At 52.5% G+C, this 20,385-nt stretch overlaps 1 protein-coding gene across 1 annotated transcript in view; it reads right to left on the bottom strand.

Moving 5' to 3' along the window:
* The window catches only part of DCLK3 (doublecortin like kinase 3), a 49,305-nt gene that overhangs the window by 15,487 nt on the left and 13,433 nt on the right, over nucleotides 1–20,385 (bottom strand). Inside the window, exon 2 of the mRNA XM_045436634.1 lies at nucleotides 9,214–11,048. Coding sequence (XP_045292590.1) covers nucleotides 9,214–10,623 — 1,410 coding nt within the window. The 5' untranslated portion in view covers nucleotides 10,624–11,048. The remainder of the gene's footprint in view (nucleotides 1–9,213; nucleotides 11,049–20,385) is intronic.

Raw genomic sequence — 20,385 nt, 5'->3', positions numbered from 1 at the left:
ACCACACCCCAGGTTCCGCGGCCAGACGCTCTCAGCTGGGGGACCTCCCGCAAGCCCCTCAGCCTAGTGTAGCCTCAGTTTCCCCACGTGTACATGCAAGTAACGAAGCCTTCCTCAGAGTTGACCTGAGAATTCTGTGAAACTGCAAGATGCAGAGAGCAGCGAGCAATGTGCTACAATCACGTGACAGGAAAGTTCTAATGGGGTGTGGGTTCCTGGGGGGGGTGGGGGGGAGCACAGAGCGAAGAATCAACGGCAGGGGGGTCCTCCACCACCACCGCCCCGGAGATACCTGACTGTCTGGAAACATCTTTGCCTGTCACAACTCGGGGGATGCTATTGGCCTCTGGCGGGCGGATGCCAGGAGGCTGCCAAACCTACGATGCCCAGGACGGGCCCCCACAGCACGGTCATCCTGCCCAAACGCAGGCACAGTGGCACAGTTGAGAATCCTGGTGGAGAACGACAGAAATAGGGCCACAAGCACCAGGTTCAGACTAGAGTGATGACGCCCTGGCAGAGGACACGACGGAGGTAAGCAGCAGGATATTTCCAAACAAATGCCCGGACTAGCGTGTGATTTCCGCACTCTGCTGTCTGTTCGTATGGAAACACGAAGACTGCGCTTCTCCCCACCAGCTTCTCGGTCTCCCCGATACCGGAACCCACCCAGCTCCCCGACTCTCAAGGAGCAAAGTCCACACTCGGGCATAGAACCCTCCAAGGAAATCATTCAATCCGAAGTCAAGCAACGGAACTGTCGAAGGTCTTGCAAAGATGCGAGAGACTGCATGCGTCTCGCAGAAAAGCTCAGAACTAGGACTGAAACTTCCTAGATCTCGGTTTTAGCTCTGCTGCCTCCAGAAGAGCCAGACGGCCTCCACCTTGCCTTTTGCTGAGCCCGTTTAAGCGAAAGCAGGCTGAGAGGAAGTTTTGGGAAGCATTTGAGAGACGCCTCGCCCCACAGGACGAGGAGGCCCAACTTTCCGTGAAGTTGGGAGCCTCCCAAGAGATCCAGAGAAATCACCCATGAAGTTTGGGTGATTCTAGAAACAGAGGTCTGGCGGGCACGTCTTATCTACGGCTTCCTGAAGGGTATAGTCTCCCAGATTTGCCCTACAACCAGCAGTCCCCGAGACCTCCTAAGAGGACTCAGAATCATCCCTATAATCCCACAACAGAGATGGAGAAAAGAGTGAGGGAGGCCACCCCAAAAATGGCCCTGAACCAGCCCCATGCTGAGCGGCGGAGGGACCCAGAGGGGCCCACGTGGGTGGTCCCCCCTCCCCCACCCACTCCAGGAGCACACTGTCTTCAGTGACCTCAAGAAACAGCTGGCGGGTGGTTTCTACGTCCCCACCCAAACCCTCCAAACAGGGAAGGGTACCTAAGGGCCTGGCCACCGGGCAGGGTCCCCAAGAGAAAGCACAAGTGAACATCTCCAAAGTGTCCTAGGCTAGGAAAATGGGCGTTTTGAAAGTTTCTCATGCCCCATTCACTGGACCTGGTCGGGGGGCCGAGGTGAGGCTAAAACACAGGCCACGGCGTAAGCAACAGGGTGGAAACGTGTAGTGGCCAAAGGACCATACTCCCCGCAGGGCCATGTGACACGGAAACATAGACAGCCCTTCCCTAACTGGCTGCCACAGGAGGACACACAGGCCGGCAGGGCCTGATGGCTGGGTCACCTCCTCCCTAGCTGTCCTGCCGGCTCTAGAAGACACAGAAGTCTGCAGAGGCAACGCATCACGTGTGCACCCCCGTCTCCAGGCACCGCTGGTTCCCAGGCCCACTCTGAGCTGTAGGGAGGCCACGGCTCGTGCCCCCCCTCCCGCAGGCTCCCTTTCCTTCCCACAGAACCCAGACTCCACCCAGCCGCCGGGCAACTTGCACGAGGAAAGGTGGGCCCATTGTGACTGGGCCCAAGTCCATCACTGCGACCATGCCTCTTTTCCAAGGGGGGGCCCCGTGATGCGTCCTGGCCAACGAGCTAGAACGGGGGGTGTGCCCAGGGGGCAGATTCTCTTCGACTTTCAAAAGGGAGAAGGCCAGCAGGAGTCTACCCCCTACTTTTCCTGCCGTTTATGTGGCTGTGACGATGCGATCCGTGGAGAGCGGTAGACATTTGGGGGCCCTGAGAGAAATGGCAAAAACGGCCTGGACGTGCTTGACCTGCTCCATTAACCATCCCCGTAACCGCCTGTCTCCAAGCCTCTGGTCACGTGAGACAACTAGAGGCCTCCGCTGTCGGGGCCCTTGCTCCGCAAGGTGTGCTCTTCGGACCCTTAGCATCCCCTGGGCCTTATTACAACTGCAGCGTCTCAGGCCCCTCCCCACACCCACGAAATCAGCATCCGCCTCTCATCAAGATCCAGGTGACTCCGGTGACAAGACGGGTCGAGAAGCGCTGGTTTACCCCACTGTGGTCAGGTGGTCCTGCCACAGCCGGAGGGCAGGTCCGCTGTCACCAGGAGAGCCAGTCAGGGGGTCCTCTCCGTCTCTTCATCCGCTCCTCGGCCCTTACGCCGCGTCTGGCTCCCCTGGACGCAGACGCAGGCAGTACCGCAGGGGCACACGTCTTTGCGTTCCTGCTTCCAACTCCCTCCCAGAAAAAGCTAATGAACAATGTTGCAATGTTGCAATGTTGCAATGTTGCAATGTTGCAATGCAAATTTGCAACCAAGCTAATGACTTGGTTGCAAAACACCAAGCCCACAATGACAGGGCCACGCACGTAATTTGTCAAACTTCGCACGGTCGAGGTCCTCCCCAGTAAAGAAAGCCAAAGTTATTAGAAACAGAATTATTATTGTCATGGTCGCCATTATTTATTCGTGGGCCTCCAGGGTACCCTGGGATCTGACAAGGTCAAAACATCAGAGACGGTTCCCAGAGGGCCAATTTAGCATCTTGACAAGGCACCTGGGGCCAAATGCCTGGGCGTGCTGCCCTCATAGCTTCTTAGACACATCGTCCTTTAACCTGATTCTGTATGTTCTATCCAACCGGCTGAAAGGATTCGAAGGGTTCTGTCCAGACACGGAAAAGCGGACTCTCCTCGCCGATGAAAGGTTGGGGAGGGATCAACAGTAGCCATATGCACACAGAATGTCCTGAAGAGATTTACCAACTCGCTTCCCCAGGGGAAGGGCATTTCGAAAACAGAGATTTTTAAGAAACTTCACGTCAGACCCTCAAATGGCTCACAGGCCATCAGTCTCTTGGAGCGACAACAACACACATGAACACAAGTATTGAGAGGACAACAGACTGCTGTAATATTTACCTTTACTAAATGATTTGAACTTCAGGACCCTTGGGGGGAATGAAGTCACAATTTTAGAAGAGATTCAACAAGGTTGATAACTATGAATCAGGTTTTAAAGGTGCCTCCATTACTGATAATCTACTGTCCGCAGTATATTAGGAGACATCGACCGTTGTAGGTGACTCTTTCAAAAGGAACAGACGAAAGAAAACCTCGGTTATCAAAATGACCCAGTATCGAGAATTGTGACGACTTAAATCTCCTGAAACTTTCGGCTCTGTGGTCAAGTCACATATGTGGGTTCACTCTATGGACACTTTTTATTTTCCTGGAAACTGTTCACACGGAGGCCGAGAACCACTCTCATGGATACAAACCTGAAGTCGTGACTCTTGATGTCTCCTGTGGAATTCACCCTGGGGTTCTTGAGAGGAGTTGTAGCTCTTATAAACCCGTCTTCTCACCGATGTGATCAATACTGGCCAATGGCCTAAAGGCTTGTATCACTGTGCTTTTGCTTTAGTGACTTCGTGTGATTGCTGAAATCCCCATTTCTTTAAATTTTTTTTTTTCAACGTTTATTTATTTTTGGGACAGAGAGAGACAGAGCATGAACGGGGGAGGGGCAGAGAGAGAGGGAGACACAGAATCGGAAACAGGCTCCAGGCTCTGAGCCATCAGCCCAGAGCCCGACGCGGGGCTCGAACTCCCGGACCGCGAGATCGTGACCTGGCTGAAGTCGGACGCTTAACCGACTGCGCCACCCAGGCGCCCCTGAAATCCCCATTTCTTGATGGTGCTAAGTCTACCTTAACAAGATACGCTTCCTAGTCCTCCAATTTTTAATGAATGCAACGGGCGTATAAATGCATGTGTGAATGCCTGGACCATTAAGGAGAGGACCTGGACGCCCGTCTCAGATGCTATGGGGAAAGGAGACGGAAACTGGAGCTGGGACAGCGAAGTCGTGTTGCTGGCAAGGGAGAACTGCGCACCGTGTAACTGCTGGCAGAGCACTAATCGCGGACTCCTTCTTGCGCATCAAAGTAGAAGTGGGAAAAAGAACTTAGAGAACTAGAGCACACAAAGTGACTGGACAGGGCTATTTCCGAGGGAAAATGGGCAAGATGTGCGTTTGCCCGTTTTTTTAATGTTTGTTTATTTTTGAGAGAGAGACCGAGTGTGAGTGGGGCAGGAGCAGAGAGAGAGGGAGACACAGAATCTGAAGCAGGCTCCAGGCTCTGAGCCATAATTTTTAACCTTCCATATCTTCCTTACCACCCTTGGGGACATCGGTCTCTGAGCTGTCCTAGTCACATTCAGAAAATCTAGAAAAGTCTGTTCCCTTCCCAGAACCCACGAGAGGCCAGAAAGAGCACAACCTTTATCCTTGATGAGCTGGGACCTGTCCCCACACCATTTCCCCTGGACTCTGAGGGTCTCTGCTCCAAACACTTCAGGGCGACAGTGCCTGCCGCCTGGCCCCTGCCTTTCAGCCCGTTTCCAAAGCCAAACCCTGCCCTTCTGTGGGACAGATGACCTCAAATGGCCTGTGCTCACATCTGACATCCCCTCAGTGTGTCCCCCCCAACACCCTCAGCTTTCTTCGCCGCGGTGTCTCAGTTGTTGGCCGGAAGTAGCCAACAGTAGCCACTCCCCAGGCTGTGTGGGCTGCTCCAGTCCTCCTCACCTCTCTGGCTCCTGTCTGCCCCCTCCCCTCCTCCCAGGGCCCAGTCAACACCACACAGCACATCCCAACCCCACCAAGGGAGCATACGCTGGCAGAAGAAGCAATTAACATTTCTGCAAGCTGGAAATTCTCATAATTAAAACTTCTCTTGCAAGATCTCAGGAGTCGAGATAACCCAAGAGGAAGAGGCGTCTTCTCAGGGCACGTGATCGGTAGAGATGGATAAACTCAGTAATACAGGCCTAAAATTGTACCCTGGGGCCGAATTATTAGACACAAATATTTCTGTTGATTAAAATAACATGAGAAGCTTGCTATAGTCATAAGGAGCTCTGGGCACATTCAGAAAGTCTCTAAAAGAAGCAACAGTTATAATCACTCATGGAATCCGAAGTTAGGAAAGCGCTTTCACGTTAGAACTAACTTTAGCAAAGTCAGGTCTTAACTCAGACAGTAGCCATCCGCTGAAGGACAAAGAAAGAATCACTTTGATAACGCAAGGCTCCGTACAAGTGCAAAACACTAGATAAAGGGCACCTGAAGAACATTAATCGATGAACAGTGGCCAGCCTGGTCATATTCAGGAAGAGTAAATCTTAGAAGACCAGGCAAGTTTGTGGCGTGTTTATCATACCAGCAAATTTAGAGAAGACGACCTTCTAAACCCAGACCACAAGTCCACCATCAGATCCAGCGCTATCCAGAGCTCTGTCTGAAAAGCCAATAAACACTGGCATTAGAGACCATTTAGACTTCTGACATCACAACACGTTGAACTTGACTCACCCAGAAACAGAACCAATATGGCCTATAAATGCGACAGACCTGTTCATTTTCAGATAAATGCAACCTGACAAACTGCAGGACAGAAAAGATATTAAAGTATTTCACAAAAGATGGCTCAGATATGTATCTTCTTGCAGTTTCTGAGGAGCCATACGACCACACACACACACACACACACACACAAAAGGTTTTATTTAAAAAAAAAAAAAAAAAGAAAAGAAAAAAAAGGGAGGGGCACCTGGGTGGCTCACAGGTTAAACGTCCAACTTCAGCTCAGGTCAAGATCTCATGGTTGATGGGTTCAGGCCGTGCGTTGGGCTCTGTGCTGACAGCTGGGAGCCTGGAGCCTGCTTCGGATTCTGTGTCTCCCTCTCTCTCTCTGCCCCTCCCTGGCTCATGCTCTGTCTCTCTCTCTCTCTCTCTCTCAAAAATAAATAGACATTAGGGGCGCCTGGGTGGCTCAGTCGGTTAAGCGTCCGACTTCGGCTCAGGTCATGATCTCGCGGTCCGTGAGTTCGAGCCCCGCGTCGGGCTCTGTGCTGACCGCTCAGAGCCTGGAGCCTGTTTCGGATTCTGTGTCTCCCTCTCTCTCTGACCCTCCCCTGTCCATGCTGTCTCTCCCTGTCTCAAAAATAAATAAACGTTAAAAAAAATTTAAAAATAAATAAATAAATAAATAAATAGACTTTAAAAAAACATTTAAAAAAAAAAAAGAAGTGGGCTTTCTTTGAAATCAGAAAAGAGAGAAGGGTCTAAATACAAGTTACAATCCACACCAAGAAGTAAGTCATGTACTGAGACTGAAAAATGTGCCTCTCAGAACACACACACACACACACACACACACACACACACACACACTTCACTGCCCTTAAGGGCACTAAAAACACACCTGTACGGACACGTAAATCCACGAAGGGCTGCCAAACGACTTCTCAGAGGCAGTTAGCCTGTCCATGCGAAACATTCCTCGCACTGCTTCTAATTCCTCAAGGAAAAACTTCTCCCTGAAATCTAAACCGCTGCTTTCTCCATTTTAAAAATTGCCAATGAGCAGGGGCACGTGGGTGACTCAGTGGGTTGAGCGTCTCACTCTCGGTTTCGGCTCAGGTCACGATCTCGCAGTTCGTGACTTCGAGCCCCCCGCATCTGGCTCTGCGCTGACGGTGCAGAGTCTGCTTGGGATCCTCTGCCCCTCCCCCACTCACTCGCTCTCAAAAATAAACAAACAAAAAATAAAAAAAAGTAAAAACTGCCGACAAGTGAGTCCCTTGACACAAGTTAAGAGCCTCTGTGGCTCAAGAGATGAGCTGGTTCAACACATGGTTCTGGGACCTTGTTGAGAAGACGCGAGCTTAGATGACTGACCCCAAAAGAAAACAATCCTATAGGATAAATTATGTCAGTCCACATAATTCAAGAACCTGTATCAGCGTTAGAATGCTTTAGTAGGCATATGCCCAAAATGCTCAGCTCAGGGGGACCCACCCGGGCCTCTAAGCAGAATCTCTTCTGCTTAGACAATTCAGTAAAACATCAGAGGCGCATTCCAAAGCGTCCATTATAAACAGCGCACGGCACACCACACACGGAGAACACCGGGGCTCAGACCCAGAAGACAGAAGAAACAATCAGGAAGCAAGTGAAGAGAGGAGGAGAACACTTCCCTAACGCCGAAGGGAGATTTCTTCAAAGGGAGCCATCGGATAGTAATGCAGATCTCTCAGGCGACCAAATTGCTTCTTCAGTTCTCTTAAATTCCGGCAAAACCAAGGTTGCTTGACTGGGTGGTCAACACAGACCTCATTTCGCCAGCTAATTGGCTGGATTCACTCGGTATTTCTGTTGCGTGTGGGAGCAGTTTACAGACAGATGAATGCCCCATGGCAGCACGTTCCCAGGCTGGGTCTACGGCCACGAAATGAAAGAAAGCAAGCTCACGTGCTGCCAGAAAGAAAAAATAACGTGGCTCATCGAAATCGTGTTCCCCATTCCCAACTGCTCTATCTGCGGCAATGTGGCTTTGGATGCCTGCCCCTGACATCCACCTTAACATCCGAGTCACTTCTAAAGCACGACAGTCGCCACCACTGATGGAATGCTCGCTGTTGTGCGGGCGGCGTGCTATGGTCCGAGTTCACTCATTCATCTAAGATTCAAAGAAGGTCCACCACGGGACAGCACTGTTCTGGGTTTGGGGGTAAAGTCTGAATAAAACAAAGCTCCTGCTGGCATAGAACGAGCTTTCCAGGAAGAAGAGAAAGAAAACAGAAGAATAAATAAGGGATGTATCAGGGGGTGACCAGGGCTACGAACGAAGTAGGATAAGGGTCCCAGAGGGTGACCGTGTGAAAGCATGCTGTCCTAACACAGACCACCGGGAACACACGTGCCGTTCAGGAACACTGCATTTACTAACTCGCTGCTACAAGAGAAAATGCACACCACGGGGAGCCAGGCATCCAAATAAGAGGGTGTTCAAAGGACTTACCTTAGGATCTGGCTTGTTAGCTGACTTGGGGGAGGGGTCGAGAAAGCAGGATTTTGCTCTGAATGGGACACTGTCAGGAAGGGAGGGTCGTTCTACAATTCGGTGTCTTAGTAATTCTTACCAAGGAGACGGGAGGAACGAAATGAGGCAGCCCCTCCTACTAGCTGACGGGGGCCTTACTTGTGGTTTGGGCAATCTTGGTTTTACGTGCATTTGGACATGATTATAAAGGGTTCTTGCTTTTGTCTTAACCCATCTTTATCGGACGGTGGTGTTTTGGGAGCCTATTTACGTGAACCAGGAGACCACCACGGCCGAGCTGAGCGTGCGAGGCCAGCTCCCGGCCATCAGGGCCTGCTCTTCTCTTTCCTGTGCCCCGTCTTCCTCCAACCCTGCCAGACAAGTACTATTGCTATTTCTCTTTCATAAATGAGGAAGCAAAGGCCCAGAGAGGTGAAAGACTTATCCTCCGGCAAGCAACTCAGAAAGCCAGGATTCAAACTCGGGTTATCTGACTCCAGGGTCAGCCTCTTACATCCGCCTCACACAGGGGCCCCCCCGCAGCGCTGAGCCTTTTGAATACCCTTGACAAGCTGTTACCTTCCAAAGGGCCAGGGGGCATTCCGGTGGGAGGGCGATGCAAAGCCCGCGGGGGAAGCTGCCGCCGGTAGACACCCCCCCACCCCCACCCCAGACCAGGCGATGCGCAAATGCCAGAGAAATTAAGTCCGCCTGGTCACTGTCAAGGTGAAAGCATTTTTCTCCCAGGAATGAGAAAGCATGTCCCATTTTATCTAAACTGGAAGGTTTCTTTTTCAATAATCATCAACCCCAACGCATCTCAGCAGCCTGTGACCGACGACCGGGCTTTTAAATACCGGAACGAGAATGCTAAGGCAGCACAAGGGCCACGTCCCAGGATGCGGGGGAGAACCGCTAGGAGGCGTACTTGCCGACCGCCAGGCAGTCAGGGCTTACCAGCAGGTTTTCGGGCTTGAGGTCCCGGTGGACGATGCTCTTGTCGTGCAGGTGCACAAGCGCCCTGCACAAGTCCATGAGCATGAGCGCGGCGTCGCGCTCGGCGAACTTCACGCTCTCGATGATGGCGTCGAAGAGGTCCCCGCCCTGCACGTACTCCATGATCAGGTAGATCTCCGCGTCGGTCTCGTACACCTCGTGCAGCTTCACGATGTTGGGGTGGGAGAGGCTCTGGATGATCAGGATCTCGCTGTCCACCATGTCCTCCTTGCCCTTGAGCTTGGACTTGTCGATGATCTTCATGGCGTAGGCCTGCCGCGTCTCGCGGTGCCGGCACTCCTTGACCACGGCGAAGTTGCCGTCCCCGAGCACGCGGCCCGCCTCGTAGAACTTGTGCACGTCTGCCGCCAGGAGGCCCGCGGGCCGCCGCTTCCGGCCGCCCCTGGGCTCCCGGTCCCCGCGGGCGGCCGGCTTCCTGGGCCCTGACGCGGCCGCACAGGTCTGCTGCTCCCGGTGCGCGTCCGGCTCGCCCCCGCGGGGCCCGGGCGGCGCCTCCGGGTCCACCGGCTGCTCCCTCCGCGGCCAGCCGCCCTGCCTGCTCCCGCAGGCGCTCCTGGCCTCCCTCCTCGCGTCCCGCAGCCCCTCCTCTCTGACCGGCGGCGCGTCCCCCGGCTCCCTCCTGGCCTTGGCCGCAGCCTGAGCGTGCCCTTCCTGACCTTCGGGGTCTCTGTCCTCCTTCTTGTCTGGGTGTCTGCCGGGCTTCCTGGGCTCCTGGGTGGGGTTCCTGGGGCTGCTCCTGTGGCTCTCGGCCCTCCCCCCTTCCTCCCCGGCTGCAGGGTGGGCCTCGGGCGACCGCCGGCAGCTCCTGGTCCTCACCAGCTTCTCGGCCGCCGCCTCGTACCTGTGGCTCTTCCCCAAGTCCAGCTCGCTGGTCCCCAGGGTCAGCCTCTCCCTCTGCAGGCCCTGCTGGAGCTCCCTCTCTCGCCTGCACTTCTCACACCGGATGATCTCACCCGAGGTCCTTTCGATCTCCACGCCCAGGTGCTTCTCGCCGCTCGCAGGTCTGTCCAGAGCGGCTTCCCTGGGCGGCCTGCTGGCGGGCTCGGGCTCCCGCTTGCCCCCGACCCACTTCTTCTGGGGCCTCGCCCTGTCCTCCGGCGCTGGCTCCCCGGGGGCCTGGCCCCGATGTCCGGGGGCCGCCTTGGACGCGCCAGCCTCCCCGCGGCCCTTGGCCGCGTCGCTCTCCCCACAGTGGTGACCCCCTCTCAGAGCCCTGCTATAGAGCCTGCTTCGCAGCCTCGGAGAAGGGGCCCGGCTGTGCTGGGTCAGGGTCAGGGCCCGGGCTTTGCTGGGGTAGAGTTCTTCTACGGCTACCTGAATGTTCTTCAGGGTTAACGGTTCTTTGCCCATGGCTATGAAAGCATCCCCTTCCCTGAAGAAATCGGAGACGCTCCTGATCTCCTTGCCCTTGAGGTTAAAGAGCTTCCTCACGCGATCGTTCTTCCATCTGGGAAAGCCCAAGGCCTCGGAGATGTCCGCCAAGAGCTGCTCAAAGCTCTGCACCGACCGTCTGTTGAGGAGCAGGGTGACCTTCCGGAGCGGGTGCCCGCCCAGCTTCACCACGGTCACCACCCTGGGCTTCAGCGGGCTGCTCTCAGCGTGGACGGGGTGGAGGCCATTCTGAGGGCCGAGCACGGGCGCGACGGAGCCCCGCGGCCCCAGGAGTGGTTTCTCCAGGTTCCCGCGGCCCGCAGGCAGCCACGTGCCTTGCAGCTTCCGCACCGTGATTCTGGAGCTTAAGGATTTTAGAGAATGGTCACACAGGCTTCCGCGTCCTGCAAGAGGAAAATGACAACACTGTGTCAGTCGTGATGGGTTCAAGGGGCCCACTGGCCTTCGCCAAAACTTTACTGAAGGTCACGGGTTCTATTATGGTCTGTAGGTGTGATCGTGGAGGGTCTGTTTGAAACGATGGAAGCCTGTGCACTTGGGACCTTATCCCCAGTCTCCCCTGTAAGAGACGAGGAACGCCGAACGGAGTCAGCCTTGGGCCTGGGTCACTCCTCTATGCCTCCCAGGAACCCCCAGAATGGGCCACACGTGGAGAGTTCTCACTAGGCTAGGCCTGACCCTGGAAACGAAGCCTCTGCCCCCCTGAAGTGAGCCGACTCTCCAGGATACACAACGGAGATCACAGGTCCAGGGTTTGCCACCCAGGAAACACCAACAAGTCAGAACGTTCCGGAGCTGGAAAGAACCCAACTTTCCCCCACCTCTTTGCCAGGAAGAGTTTTCTCAGCTTGACTTTCAACTCACTGGAGGTGAGGTGGTACCTGAAGGGGTGATGACCACCGACTCTGAGACAGACCTGGATTTGAACCCTGGCACGGCCACTGACTACTTGTGTGAATGTGGGCAAATCACTCATGCTTCTGTCTTTTCAGCGAGGACGTGGGGATGCAAAGGGTGTTTGTGAGGGGCAAATGGGAAAATGACTGCGGTTCACTCAAAGGGGTGTTTGGCACACGTGGGGGCACAGTAATTGCCAGTGGTTAGCACCGTCCTTAGAGTCTCAATATCTCTTTTCTATGGTATTTTCATTTTGGTAGTAATATGTTACACTGGGAAGGCAGAATCCACTTGGCATCACAAGAACTCATGGACCAGCACGACAGGGCGGGTATTTCTTAAAGCTGTGATTGAGATTCTCTTACACCTGGGGTTGCGGAAAAGAAAAGAAGGTGGGAACAAGTTCGGTGTAGGTACAGAAACTTTCTTCTCCAAATGGCTTTTCCTCTCAGAAAAAGGGAAAGCTTTAATAGTGAAAATACGCTCATTCTTGGGGCGCCTGGGTGGCTCAGTCGGTTAAGCGTCCGACTTCGGCTCAGGTCATGATCTCACGGTTTGTGGGTTCGAGCCCCGCGTCGGGCTCTGTGTGGACAGCTCAGAGCCTGGAGCCTGCTTCGGATTCTGTGTCTCCCTCTCTCTCTGCCCCTCCCCCGCTGACACTCTGTCTCTGTCTCTCTCTCTCTCTCTCAAAAAATAAACATTAAAAAAAATTTTTTTAAATACAAAAAAAAAAAAATGCTCATTCTCTATTTACTCCTTAACCACATAAATGAATACAACAAGACACTGTGTTTCCTGATCAGTTGTGCCCAGCCAGAATGAAGCAGTTGAGGCAAAAGCAGTTCAATTTCCATTTCTGTCCAGGTCAGGAAACAGGAAAACGACAGAATCTGTCACGGAGTTCAACCATGAGGGTGGACTGTGGCCTACTTACATTACCCCCAAAGGATCCCTATGTCCTACCCTCCATGTAGGAATCTGCCATTTATGCTTCCTTTAAAAAGAAGTTAAACAGGGGCGCCTGGGTGGCTCAGCTGGTTAACCGTCTGACTTCGGCTCAGGTCATGATCTCACGGTGCGTGGGTTTGAGCCCCGCGTCGGGCTCTGTGCTGACAGCTCGAAGCCTAGAGCCTGCTTCCGATTCTGTGTCTCCCTCTCTCTCTGCCCCTCCCCTGCTCACGCTCTCTCTCCGTCTCTCAAAAATAAAAAAATGTAAAAAAAATAAATAAAAATAAATAAGTAAATAAATAATAAAAAGAAGTTAAAGATAATCCTTTCTATGTGCATTTGAGTTGTAGCCGGAACCCCAGTTGTGCCAAGATGCGCAATTTGGCCCAACATATTTACACGGAATGCCTTTTGTTTTTCAATTACAACGTACAATCTGTTCTGAGATGATTTCCATCTAGACACAGGTGTCAAATTAGATGACAAGCACTGGCTGGGACCGACTGACCTTCTCACATGGCATGCATTTGTAAGTTTAGCACTCACATTTACAGTGAGACTGCGGACATCTGGTATACCATTTCTTCTCATAATCTCTGTCATCTGCCTCCATTGTTGTCTGAGAGAGTTTAGAGAGACCTACAGAAGCAATGCTAGTCGGCATTTCCTCATGGGGAACATTAAGGAAGGATGCCAAGGAAGATGAGCGTCTCAAAGAGAAGGACCTGCTATACACATTCAGCACGCTAACTAAATGGAAAAGAGTTCTCTATTCCAGGGAAGGGAAAGGAGAGGGGCTTTCAGGGAAGAACCAGAAGTACACGGGAGCATTTGGTGAATACATTAGGGATGCGGGAAGAGTTTAGCACAGAAGGGGGTTCAGGAGGGTCCCAGAGGAGGGTCCAGATGGGATGTCAGGGAACCCTACAAGAGTACTCATGGAACAGGACAGACGCTGGTAGGGCTGACACACTTAATGGTGACCAAGGATGACAGGCAGGTATGTCGTGATGGGACCTGGGGCTTCAAGGTCCCAGTGAAACTATGGAGTTTGGGTATGGCCCTGTGGTACCCAGAGTCGGAGTGGGGGGGGGGGGGGGGCATGCTCTCTGGGATGGCTGTGCCCAGCCAGATTCAGCAGACCTTACCTCAGAACCAGCCCTGATTCCTGGTGGCTAGAGGAGCAAACTGGGGTGCTAAGAAAACACAGCCTCCAAGTGTAAATATTTTTATCCTCTCTTCCACAAGCCCCCTTTTAAAAATCCTTAATCCAGAGCAAAGTTTTCTTCTTTAAGGGTGAGAGGATAACATCAGCAGACTCTGAAGGCCTGGTCTTTAAGCACGGGGAGCAAGCATTAGGGAGAGGAACAACATAGCTCGACCTTGGGGCCCTGGGTTCAGCCTCCAGCAACAGCCTCACCTCCCGAGCCTCACCTCCCACAGCACAGTGGTCCATTTAGGCTAAGCATAAGCAGCGGTGTCCTGGTACCCACCCCCCATCCATCCGAGCAGAAAGCCAAAGACCAGGCTGTGTCTGCTTATCTCCAACAATTTACAGAATCAACTAAAATGGAACCCAGTGAGATTGCCAGTCCTTCCATCTTGACCGGCAAAGAAGCAGAAATGTCATGTGGCTTAACCTGAAACGATCTAGGATAATAACCCCTACCCTGTCCCCACGTCAACCACAAGCAGTTAAAGAAAGTACAGAGAGTAAAAAGTAAACACCCTAAGGCCCAGTCCTCGGTCACCACGCTTGGAGCTTCCCGGAAACGGACGCAGAAAAGGATGCTCTCGTAGCCCTGTTTTTCTAGGTTCCTACAGCGACATCAATTGGCCTTGATTTGACAATACACTGCTTTTGCCTCATATACCCCAGACACAAATATGTGCAGGGTCTCTCCCCAGGGCCAATCTAAACCCCCACACACAGCAGGACAAACACTGCTTTCGCCGAGTCACTCCTCTGCTCAAGAACCTACGGTGGCTCCTTACTATCTTCCCGGAGGGCCAAACCCAAACCCCTCCCCTGGATAGGTAAGGCCCTCCGTAACGCGGTGGCCTCCGCCCATCCCAGCCCCACACCACCCTCGGTCCTCACAGCCACCGAAACCTCACCATGTCGGAAGACCTGGGACCCACGGCTACCACCAAACCTTCCCTGACCTCACTTTTACAGTCCACTCCCTCCTCGGAAGCTCGGTTCGTTCCTTAAAGCAACACTTGGCAGGGATGCTCGGGACCCAGTACCGGCGCTTGGCTGCCCCATACCCGGTCTCCTCTGCGGCACGCCTCGGCTACTTGTTAGTTCATCTTCACAGGAGTAAATACTCTCCCCCTCGACTGAAATCAAGCCCCCTAAAGACAGAGACACCACAGACTGTGTAAATCCGCCCGGCACCCCTGCACCCCAGTCGGTACTGCAGATCTGGGGAGTCGGTTCCCAGTCCTCACATCCAACACAAGGGCCGAGTCTCAGTCTGCCGGCTCTCCTTGTAGACAACGGAGTGTTGCTCCTTTCAGCTCTGGCAGACACCACACCCCAGGCCTCCTAAAGAGACTGGAAAGGCGAAAGAAGACACGATCACAGACACCCACTTTACTTCAAGGAAATCTGCCAATGCAGCATTTATAAAGAGGGACTGATACAGGTAGGGGACAGCAGTACATCTCTGCAGAGTTTGTGACAGCTTCGTTCCAGAGGCGTGCAAAGAACACTGGACACAGGGTCAGAGACCTCATTGAAATCCTGGTTCTAGCAGGCTCTTACTTGCCATGCGACCTTCGCAGAGTTATAGCATCTCTCTGAGCCCCAGTCTCCACATCTGCCAACCACGATACCTCGGCCGTGCTGAAGGCGCTCAGCGTGTGTTTGTTTTCTTCCCTCTCCAAAAGCAAACAAGGTCTTGTAACCCTGGCTTTCCCCCAAATCCACGTAGATCTTAAGAGCAAAGAGAACACGATGCTAAATGTGACTCAGGGGGTGAATTTGTCATCCAGGTAGTGACTAAAATAGGAGACAGGAGGGACAGGGGTCTAAGAGAAACACTCCAGCAAACTGAAGCATACAGCAATTCTGGGAGGATAAGCCAACTTCCTGCTCACTGATCCTAGGTTCTCCGACTGGCGTCAGCCAGTAAACGCGGCAACTGCATAGACGGTTTGCTGTCATTGCCTCCAGTGGGTGTGGCCCCTGACAATCCTGTCTCCTATGGGCTGCCACGATTCATAACCTGATTCTACAAGGGTCAGCCCTACACCTTATCATACTGACAAGGCTACCAAAATGACGGGACGTCACATTAATCCAGTTTCCTGTGTGATCATTTAATAACACTTTGTTTGGGCGGTACCAAGATTAAATATATATATATATATATATATATATATATATATATATATATTGCTAAAATTAATCTTTTACTTGTCTTTTTTAATCAGAACAAAACGAATCTACCTTTTCCTACTCATTTTTAAATCACAACCTGTACGTCTAACAAAGAAAAACTGTGTCTGAGGTCAGCATTAACTTTGGAATTCTCACCTTGGTTCCTAGAAGGCTACAATGACACATCAAGAAAAAGAAATGGGAGAATCGCATCCAAATTGCCGTCAGGCGTAAGTAATCCATAATCACTTTTTAAGCATTGACGCATCAGGAGTGCTGAAAGAAACGGAAATCGGTGTTTCAAAGCATCTGGTGACACGCAATGCAACAACAAAAACTGACAGGAAAATAAAAGCCAACGCATCTAGTGGCACGCAGTCCCCATTCCTCGCAGAGACGCTTCCCCTGAAATGTGTTCCCTTTTATCGACCTCGTATTTCTGGCTGGTTTCACCGGATTGATCACGTGTGGCCCCAGGCTGCAGTGCTGCAAGGCTGTTCGCTTCCATCCTTTTGTAGAAGTTGAAGAGGGATCGGCTGGATTCATTTTCCTTTCCACTGAGTAATCATTTGTCCTGGGTTTTTTCCAGGGGCTGTTTGGGAACACACTCATTTTGCTCATATGCAGATTATGAGGCAGGAGAAACATTTGTGAACTTACGTTTGATTATGCAAACATCCCAAGGAGGGTTTTCTAAACGAGTAAAAAATTGGAATGCAGCCTCCAGTCAGTAAGCCTCAAAAGTGCTACAGTTTCCTAACTTGCGAGCCTGGCCAAGGTCTGTATCGCTCAAAGCTGGAGACGTTAATAAAGGTAAGGTAATACGACGAACGTGCCGTGCCATTGATTGGCTGTCGCTGCTGATGACCCTTCAATCTCTAATTAATGCTGTCGCTACCTAATCTTTATTACCAGCAGGAGGTCAACTGAGACACCAGGAACGGAGTAATGGAAAAGACCTTTCCAGCTCTCATCTCAGAGGTGCCCCTGCTCTGGGTTGTCTTTTAATCTGCTGACCTACTCATGCCAATTTCCCTACGTGCCTCCCAGCTTGTTGGCACAGGAACCCTGTTTGGTCTCTGACTGAAGGATATTTGCCAGTCCTTGTAATAGCCCGCCTGACAGATGCCTGATATTTGCTTCCTAAGCTGCTCACTGATTTAAAGATGGAGTTTGCTAAACAAACAAAGAGCAGAATCAGACTCACACGCGCAGAGGCCAAACTGACGGCTGCCAGAGGGGAGGGACTGGGGGGAGGAGCAAAACGGGGGAGGGGGAGTGGGAGGTTCAGGCTTCCGGTTACGGAATGAATAAGTCACAGACATGAAAAGGTACAGCACAGGGGATATAGTCGATGATATTGCCATAGCGATGTACGGTGACAGATGGTAGCTACGCTCGTGGTGAGCGCAGCATAACGTATAGATTTGTCAAATCACTATGATGTACACCTGAAACTAATGTGACATCGTGTGCCAATTATACTTAATTAACAACAACAAAAAAATCAATAAAAAAGAAGAAGGTGCAATGGATACCGACCAGGCAAACAAACAGTTGCCTATATAACCTCGTTATGGGTGGAATTGTGTCCCCCTCCCCCACCCTTAAATTCATACAAACTCCCCACCCCCAGGCTCTCAGAATGTGACATTATTCTGAGACAGGATTTTCACAGAGGCAGTCAAGTTCAAGGGAAGTCCCTGGGGTAGGCTGTAATCCAACATGACTGGTGTCCTTACAAGGAGGTGAAATTTGGACACAGACAATCACAGGGAGAATGCCATGCGAACATGGAGATGGTCAGCTACAAGCCGGGGAGAGAGGCCGACACCAGCCCTCAGAAGGAACCGCCACCGCCAGCATCTGATTTCAGACATCTGGCCCCCAGAACCGTGAGACAGTACATGTCTGGAACTTTACCATCGCAGCTACTTTGGAGTCGCAGCGAGTGAGAAAGGGATTGGAAAGTGAAGCTTCCGTATCTGCTCGCTTTCGAAGCTCATCCCAAACCCCCTCAATAACACTCCTCCTCCCGCCCTTGCTTTTCCCAGCACCCTGCTCTCATCCTGCACACCTACCCATCTCACCGTCACATCGCACTTCTCCCTTCCTCCTCTGCTGCCTGTATTTTGTCTGAAGAACCTTCACGCTCCATGCAAGCCAGAAAGCCTGTTCCTCTCTCCCCAGACGTCCCCCGGGACACCCCGTGACGAAGAGGACCGATGACCAAGGGATGGACTTCTCCCCACCGTCACTGACGTGCCTCCTTTGGGCATCCCGCTAAAGTGGCAAAGTCAGCCTCTCCCGCTGCCGATGCGCTGTGTTCTCACATCTCTCGTATGAGGGCGCACACACCACCTGGGGACCGCATTCACGTGCAGGTCCTAAGTCAGCCAGTCAAGGTCGAGGATAGCTCCTGAGGTTCTGCCTCTCCGACAAGGGCCCAGGCGATGCCCATCTTGCTGGCACATGGACCCCACCGTGAGACACAAGGATACAGGGACGAGTTCCAGAGTATCCTTCTGGAAATGCCGGTCACCTATCAGCAATTTCTAAGTGGACCCACACACCAACTCCTTAAAGTGGTATTACAACTAACAGTACCCTTATTTTCGTAACGCGAGTAGGAAGATGATAGGTGATTAAAACACGACATCACCCGTGCAGTGAAACAAAAAGTCCGGTCAGGATTTCCTAGCCAGGGTTTTCCGTTAAGCACAGCAAACAGAAATGAAGGAGGCGGTGACCACTATGACGACCCGAGGGGGGCCCGCGGCACAGCACCCCCCCCCACCCCGCACAGCTTGTTGGAAGTGCAGGATCGCAGGCCTCACCCCAGACCCACCGGATCCGATTCCACATCTTAACAACACCCCCAGGGGGGGTCTGACGCGTGCTGAATCTTAAGAAGCACCGCTATAGACCATCTCTTGCCTCTCCGAGGTGGCCAGTGGAACCAAAATATGCAGACCACGACGGGAGAGATTACGAGGTCCTCGGACTAGTGCATCCCCCTTCGACCAACCCCGAAGGCATGGCAGCGTGACCCAACCCAAGCCAAAGTGGGATCCAGGGTTGGCCTTCGCCCAGTGGTGGGTTTATTCCCCTGGAATCCACATGCGCTGGCTGACAAACGGGCAGGCCAGGAGGGGAATGTAGGGGGAAGAAGGAGGCATTTCATGCAGAGGCATCAGACGCCCGGAGGAAGCAGCAGGATAAGAGACAATGACAAAAGAGGCAGTGGAATGGCATCTGCCCCTGCCCTCCCAATCCTTGGAGCACATTTTTAACAAAGGACACTAAAGAAGCTGTGTGTCTTCATATATATATATATATATATATATATATATATATATATATATAAAATTTATTGTCAGATTGGTTTCCATGCAACACCCAGTGCTCATCCCAATAGGTGCCCTCCTCAACGCCCACCACCCACCCACTTTCCCCCCTCCCCCACGTCCCATCAACCCTCAGTTTGTTCTCAGTAGTTAAGAGTCTCTTATGGTTTGCCTCCCTCCCTCTCTGTAACTTATTTTCCCCCTTCCCCTCCCGCCCTGGTCTTCTGTTAAGTTTCTCAGGATCCACGGATGAGTGAAAACATACGGTATCTGTCTTTCTCTGCCTGACTTATGTCACTTGGCGTAACACCCTCCAGTTCCATCCATGTTGCTACAAAAGGCCGTATTTCATTCTTTCCCATTGCCGAGTAGTACTCCATTGTATACACAAACCACATCTTCTTTATCCATTCGTCAGTTAAGCCCGTGTGGGGCTCTGGGACCCAGGTGACAAGGTTCAAAGGCAGCCGCCCAGCCTTCCCCAGCACAGCACAGAGGACAATGTGGGGCCTCGGGGACACACTGACAGCAGGGGCGGGGGAGTGAGGAGTGACTCAACCACTGGGGAAAGAACAGGAGCCACCGGGTACCTGAGGACAGTGACATCCTGTCCTGGGGACTCCGAGGACGCTGGCTGAGGTCCTGTGTAAGCAGGTGGGGCCACCGGGCCTCCAAGCCGGGCATTAATATTAAACACGGCCTCGTTTGCTCCCAGGGCTCGTGAGGCCTCAGACATTCCAGTGACCGCAAGAATGGCCATCTCACTCCAACACCTCTTCCCCCAGACGAGCCCTTCTCCTCCCGCTTTCCCATTGTTGCCTCACGTGAAGCTTTTATGCTCCTCTCTTCCCCTTCAGCTCTGTGTACCAACGTTTGCTGAGCCTTGCCCGATGCCACCCTGTCGCTCACGTCGCCCTTCTCGGCGACATCCAATGCTGGTTTACTTTGACACGAGCTTCCCCTGGGGACAGCTTGTCTTTCTGTCTCACCCCTGGGTTTAATGTTTCCTCCCGACACGCCCCAACTCACCCACGAGCCCGTCCCTGGGGTGTCGCCTCTCGCTCAGTAAAATTCCAACAGGACACGGCCCCCAGGCCGGGCTGTTGTGTTCCATGACCTGGATTTTTAATCCCGATTGTC

Source organism: Leopardus geoffroyi, chromosome C2, assembly GCF_018350155.1.
Source record: "Leopardus geoffroyi isolate Oge1 chromosome C2, O.geoffroyi_Oge1_pat1.0, whole genome shotgun sequence".
Taxonomy (NCBI): domain Eukaryota; kingdom Metazoa; phylum Chordata; class Mammalia; order Carnivora; family Felidae; genus Leopardus; species Leopardus geoffroyi.
Note: the sequence above shows the minus strand (reverse complement) of the source record. Positions and strands in the feature narration are given on the sequence as shown.